General features: G+C 45.0%; 1 protein-coding gene across 1 annotated transcript; it reads right to left on the reverse strand.

Annotated features, from left to right (window-relative positions):
- Positions 1-2,842: 2,842 nt before the first annotated feature.
- On the reverse strand, positions 2,843-6,159 carry LOC135538351 (probable E3 ubiquitin-protein ligase HERC1; the record flags this gene model as incomplete). The annotated part of the gene is made up of 4 exons (XM_064964272.1): positions 5,981-6,159; positions 4,840-5,625; positions 3,209-3,304; positions 2,843-3,037 (listed from the first exon to the last, which is right to left on the reverse strand). Coding segments are annotated over exons 1-4 (1,236 nt in total), but the record flags the coding sequence as incomplete, so codon positions are not given.
- Positions 6,160-7,161: the final 1,002 nt, after the last annotated feature.

Raw genomic sequence — 7,161 nt, forward strand, 5'->3', positions numbered from 1 at the left:
ATAGGTTAGTATAACTAGCTAGCCATTTCACACTGGTTACACTTGGACGATATGCTGATAGGTTAGTATAACTAGCTAGCCATTTCACACTGGTTACACTTGGACGATATACCGATAGGTTGGTATAACTAGCTAGCCATTTCACACTGGTTACACTTGGACGATATGCTAATAGGTTGGTATAACTAGCTAGCCATTTCACACTGGTTACACTTGGACGATATGCTGATAGGTTGGTATAACTAGCTAGCCATTTCACACTGGTTACACTTGGACGATATGCTGATAGGTTGGTATAACTAGCTAGCCATTTCACACTGGTTACACTTGGACGATATGCTGATAGGTTGGTATAACTAGCTAGCCATTTCACACTGGTTACACTTGGACGATATGCTGATAGGTTAGTATAACTAGCTAACCATTTCACACTGGTTACACTTGGACGATATGCTGATAGATTGGTATAACTAGCTAGCCAGTTCACACTGGTTACACTTGGACAATATGCTGATAGGTTGGTATAACTAGCTAGCCATTTCACACTGGTTACACTTGGAAGGTATACCGTATACCGGGGTATTTGGAAATACCATAGAAATGATTTATTCAATTTTTTATAAAAAACTGTAAATACATTTTTAAAAATGTAGAAGCTACTTTTTAAGTTAAATACCTGCAGTCGACAGGTGTAATAACATGTTAGGAGATAAAGAAGACCGTGGTCTTAATATCACCTGTCACATCATTATCCATTATGAAGCTTACCGGTAGTCCCCAGTCACGTGCTGTTTGGTGACAAGCACACAACGACCAGAGACCCAGTGACACGCCCTGACCTTAGTTATCTTTGTTTTCTTTATTATTCTAGTCAGGTCAGGGTGTGACGAGGGTGGTTTGTGTAGTTTTTGTATTGTCTAGGGGGTTTTGTATGTCTAGGGGTTTGTTGTATATCTAGGTGTTTCTATGTCTATGGTTGCCTAGATTGGTTCCCAATCAGAGGCAGCTGTTTATCGTTGTCTCTGATTGGGGACCATATTTAGGCAGCCATATTCCTTGGGCATTTTGTGGGTTATTGTCTATATGTAGTTGCCTGTCAGCACTTGCTTTTGTAGCTTCACGTTCGGTTTGTTAGTTTGTTTAAGTGTTCTTTGTTTAATTAATAGAAGAATGTATTCTAATCACGCTGCGCCTTGGTCTCCTCGTTATGATGAACGTGACACCAGGAGCCTTGTGAGCAATCATGGATATTAACCCTGGATTGCTGATACTATGTACTGGCCATTGAGGGGCTTTGAAACCACCGGTCGGCCATATTGGTTCTCCCCAGTAGGAGCAGTCCTCCATAGGAATGGATAGAACTATACAGTATTTCAATTAAATGTTTCAAAGGACAAAACGACATGTGTATTTAAGTATTTTTCTGTTGTATTGGAGACAGTAACATTAGCCCTCTACAAAAAAAATATATTTTTATTTTATTCAAAACTTTTAATGTTAAAAGTATGCATTAAGGTGTCTGTAATGGAATAAATGTGACAAAAATGAAAAAAGACATTTATAAATGCATTTCTACAGCTTTACAATCTTTTTTTTTAGAACGGAGGAGGAGTACCAAGATGGCTGCCCTGTGGCTTCAATACAGCACTCCATGTCAGTCATCCAGGGTTTATAACCATCATTGCTTGTGAGTCACTCGACAGGCTATCTCGTTGCAGTATGTAATTCACAACTAAACGTTTTCCAGCTAGATATCTTATAATTATTAAGTTAACTGTCTGAAATGTGCTCAATGCTCTGTGCATTTGGTTTGCTAATTTAGTAGCTAGTTAGCTATCTAGCTAAGCGGTTAGTTTCTTCTACAATCAAGCTTCTCTTGGTAACAGCAGAGAATCAAGAGGATCAAGAGATGACGTGGATGTTGATTATGGCAGCCCCTCGCACCTCTCTGATTCAGAGGGGTTGGGTTAAATCCGTTAGGAAACATTTCAGTTGAAGGTATTCAGTTGTACAAATGACTAGGTATCCCCCTTTCCCTTTCTGTCTAATATATGTTTTGTGCGTGCAGCAAACTGTGAGTACCATTTTTGCGTAACTTTATGAGCTAGGACGTCTGTCCATGTCAAATACTGTATAAAATGTTCACAATGCACTCGTTAGCATTTGGTTAGCATTCTCTATGGGATTTTTAAATGTACTTGTTAGCATTGCTAACCTTTCGGGTTACAGAAGCTCAGTGGGGTTTGAAAATTGTGCCCATTTTGTTCATTGCCGGTTTTATCGAATATCCCGGTATGGCACAAGGTCGGCTTGAAGGTATGACAATCCGAATACCGCCCAAGCTTAATGTAATATCTCAATAACCAACCATTATTTGGGAACAGAAGATGGGAAGCACAGAGCAACCTTTACTTTTTAATCCATGAAAGCCACTCTTCACGCTCCAATAGAGTTTCACTTTGTCTCCTCTCAGAACTAGGCTACACTTAGCTAACTTCTCTAGAGACGTAATACTGAGGGGAATCAGCTTTCCTTATAAACCAGTGGTTGTCAAACCTCTGGGCCCCCCACGAGCCCTTCCATATATTTTAACTAATTCAGAGCTATCCCACCTGATTCAACTAATCATCAACTAATCATCAACTAATCATCAACTAATCATCAAGTCCTTGATCAGATCAGGTGACCTAATTTAAGGACAAAACTAAATTGTGAAACGTCTGGAGGTTCACCCGAGAAGAGCATCGAGAACCACTGGCTTTAATAAAAAAATTTAAAAAAGAGACAAAAACAGGAAATGACACACACACACACACACCTTTGAAGACCTGTGGTCTCTTACCGTCTGTGCGTCGGCGAAGCTGGGTGCCAACTTGGGCTGGAGGATCTTCTCCTGTGCTCCCTCCACCAGCTGGTGGGAGCTGTTACTGCCCCAGACGTACACCTCGCACGTCTCTGACAACATGGGAGCCTCGCCGGTCTGGAGGCTGTCTGGGCTGGCACAGGTACGGGAGTAGTCTGACGCCATCCTGCACACCTGGGAGGAAGTAGTGCTTAACTTGTGAAGGCTACCTGCCTACATGTAAACCTTCGTAACCCATACATATCGCATTTATAAGCAGTATAAAAGCTTTTCAGAAGACAATTTTTTTTTTTTTTATGTAAATTGACCTGTAAAAAAAACTGTTTATTTGAGTCGATATTTTACCTCTTCGAACAGACAGAGAGCTGCTTCATACAAAGAGCACAGACCATCTGATGTCCGCGTCGGTTCCCTCCACTGGCTCCTGTCTGCTGACGAGCCCTGGTCGAGAGTCAGGGGAGAGATCAGATACTCAGTCAGCCACAGAGACACATAGGGAGACATCAGATACACAGTCAGCCACAGAGACACATAGGGAGACAGCAGATACACAGTCAGCCACAGAGACACATAGGGAGACAGCAGATACACAGTCAGCCACAGAGACATATAGGAGACAGCAGATACACAGTCAGCCACAGAGACATATAGGGAGACAGCAGATACTCAGTCAGCCACAGAGACACATAGGGAGACAGCAGATACACAGTCAGCCACAGAGACATATAGGGAGACAGCAGATACACAGTCAGCCACAGAGACATATAGGGAGACAACAGATACACAGTCAGCCACAGAGACATATGGGAGACAGCAGATACACAGTCAGCCACAGAGACATGTGGGGAGACAGCAGATACACAGTCAGCCACAGAGACATATAGGAGACAGCAGATACACAGTCAGCCACAGAGACATATAGGGAGACAGCAGATACACAGTCAGCCACAGAGACATATAGGGAGACAGCAGATACACAGTCAGCCACAGAGACATGTGGGGAGACAGCAGATACACAGTCAGCCACAGAGACATGTGGGGAGACAGCAGATACACAGTCAGCCACAGAGACATATAGGGAGACAGCAGATACACAGTCAGCCACAGAGACACATAGGGAGACAGCAGATACACAGTCAGCCACAGAGACATATAGGGAGACAGAGATACACAGTCAGCCACAGAGACATGTAGGGAGACAGCAGATACACAGTCAGCCACAGAGACATATAGGGAGACAGCAGATACACAGTCAGCCACAGAGACATATAGGGAGACAGCAGATACACAGTCAGCCACAGAGACATATAGGGAGACAGCAGATACACAGTCAGCCACAGAGACACATAGGGAGACAGCAGATACACAGTCAGCCACAGAGACATATGGGAGACAACAGATACACAGTCAGCCACAGAGACATATAGGGAGACAGCAGATACACAGTCAGCCACAGAGACATATAGGGAGACAGCAGATACACAGTCAGCCACAGAGACACATAGGGAGACAGCAGATACACAGTCAGCCACAGAGACATGTGGGGAGACAGCAGATACACAGTCAGCCACAGAGACATATAGGGAGACAGCAGATACACAGTCAGCCACAGAGACATGTGGCCATGTTACACTGCATATGGAGAAAGGTGACCGTACAGACGGACTCGTAGCATAATCAATCAAGAGGCCATGAGAATAAGGAGCGCTGGGAGGAGAAGCAGGAGGAATACATTGCCATCTGGTCATACAAAGAGCACAATAGACCTATAGAACACAATGGAAGTACTCAACAAATCATGAACAATAAAGTGTGTCTCGGGAGTTTTTCTTCTAGCCACCGTGCTTCTACATCTGCACTGCTTTGCTGTTTGGGGGTTTTAAGGCTGGGTTTCTGTACAGCGCTTTGTGACATCAGCTGATGTTAAAAAAAGGGCTTTATGAATAGATTTGATTGGTTGTTTATAGGACGCTTACCAGGGAACGTCTCATCTGCATGAGGATGTTCATGAAGCAGTCGTATCCAATCAGCCCTTCCTGGTTCAGCAGACACGCCTTCATCTTCTCCTTCTCCATGGTGCTGACCACGGCGGACGCCACCAGGGCCATCTCCACCCACTCCAGAAGGTACCTCAGGGAGCCCCTCTGGGCAGCCAGGCCCAGCAACAGCTCCGACGCCAGCCTCCGACCCAGGACGTCCGCCCCGGAGTTTGGCATGGTCACTCCCTTGAGGAAAGCGGTGACCTGGGTCAGGCAGTCCAGACCCATAGGGGGGATCTTACTCTCGTTGGCCAGGGAGAGGGGCGGCAGGGAGGAGACCACGTCCATGGCCGTGTGGATGACGTCGTTGCAGAGGTTGAGTCCTCCGGGGCCGGGCGGCGGCGGCATCATCCAGCTCTGACGGAGCAGAGCGAACAGCAGACTGAGGCCCGTTCGGACCCCCATCTCGATCAGAGCATCGGTGCTGGACCGCGGCCGCTCGCTGACAGAGTGCAGGTCGGACGATCCGGAGTTGTTGTCGGGCGAGTGCTGCTGCTGCTTGACTTTGCCCTTGTCGTGGTACTTGTTGGACAGAGCGAAGAAGATCCTCTGGAGGACCAGCAGGCGTTTGCGGAGAGCGGAGGCGAAGGGAGAGTCGGAACACACCATCTTGGCCAACGCCATCTGGCTGCTGAGGAGTGCGTCGAGGTAGTGTCCCTGTTCATCGCTGGACAGGGACTCGCGCTCAAAGTCTGGCAGCTGGGGTCCCTTCAGACACAACACCTAAGGACACAGCATTGATATTAGTCCTATGTAGTGTGTGTTGTGATGATGTGTTTAGAGCTATGTGATGTTTTCACTGTGGGCCTCCATAAACCTTTTATTCTGATCCCAGATCTGTTTGTGCTCAGGACCAAACAGATGTTGGTCATGACAGAGACTGACAAGAGGTTGGTATCATAGTATAAACAAACTGGCACTGTGGCTTAGCGATGACATATAGAGCTCGTGACGCAAATCGACATTTCTGCGCAATGCAGACAATAAAGTATTGGCTGTGTCGCGATATGGCCTCTACACAGAGAAGCCGAGTTCCATTTGGTACACAGCCATTAACTCAATCTCATTCTGCTCCCACCTGCTGGGGAAGGACGACCACCTCTTTGTTGGTGAGCAGCTTGGAGTAGAGCACGGACACGCCCTCCCGCGTGGAGATGGACTCGCTGTCGTCCGTGATCCACGAGCCGTTCAGGTGCTCCAGCCATTTGAGCTTCACTGGAGGTATCATCAGGGCCATGATGTCACTCTGCTGCCATTAGTCCTGGGAGGACAGGGGGACAGATATTAACGAGGCCGAACCATTGAGAAAGGGAAACAATCATAGGAACAACAATAAGCTATGACAGAACCAGACAGACAAGAGATTTATTAACATCAACCAGACAGACAGAGATTTATTAACATCAACCAGACAGACAGAGATATATTAACATCAACCAGACAGACAGAGATATGTTAACATCAACCAGACAGACAGAGACATGTTAACATCAACCAGACAGACAGAGATTTATTAACATCAACCAGACAGAGATATGTTAACATCAACCAGACAGACAGAGATATATTAACATCAACCAGACAGACAGAGGAGAGATATATTAACATCAACCAGACAGACAGAGATATATTAACATCAACCAGACAGACAGAGACATGTTAACATCAACCAGACAGACAGAGATTTATTAACATCAACCAGACAGAGATATGTTAACATCAACCAGACAGACAGAGATATATTAACATCAACCAGACAGACAGAGGAGAGATATATTAACATCAACCAGACAGACAGAGATATATTAACATCAACCAGACAGACAGAGATATATTAACATCAACCAGACAGACAGAGATATATTAACATCAACCAGACAGACAGAGATATGTTAACATCAACCAGACAGACAGAGATTTATTAACATCAACCAGACAGACAGAGATATATTAACATCAACCAGACAGACAGAGACATGTTAACATCAACCAGACAGACAGAGATATATTAACATCAACCAGACAGACAGAGATATATTAACATCAACCAGACAGACAGAGATATATTAACATCAACCAGACAGACAGAGATATATTAACATCAACCAGACAGACAGAGATATATTAACATCAACCAGACAGACAGAGACATGTTAACATCAACCAGACAGACAGAGATATGTTAACATCAACCAGACAGACAGAGATATATGGTAATTAACATCAACCAGACAGACAGAGATATGTTAACATCAACCA

The sequence above is a fragment of the Oncorhynchus masou genome, unplaced genomic scaffold, assembly GCF_036934945.1.
Source record: "Oncorhynchus masou masou isolate Uvic2021 unplaced genomic scaffold, UVic_Omas_1.1 unplaced_scaffold_9431, whole genome shotgun sequence".
NCBI lineage: Eukaryota > Metazoa > Chordata > Actinopteri > Salmoniformes > Salmonidae > Oncorhynchus > Oncorhynchus masou.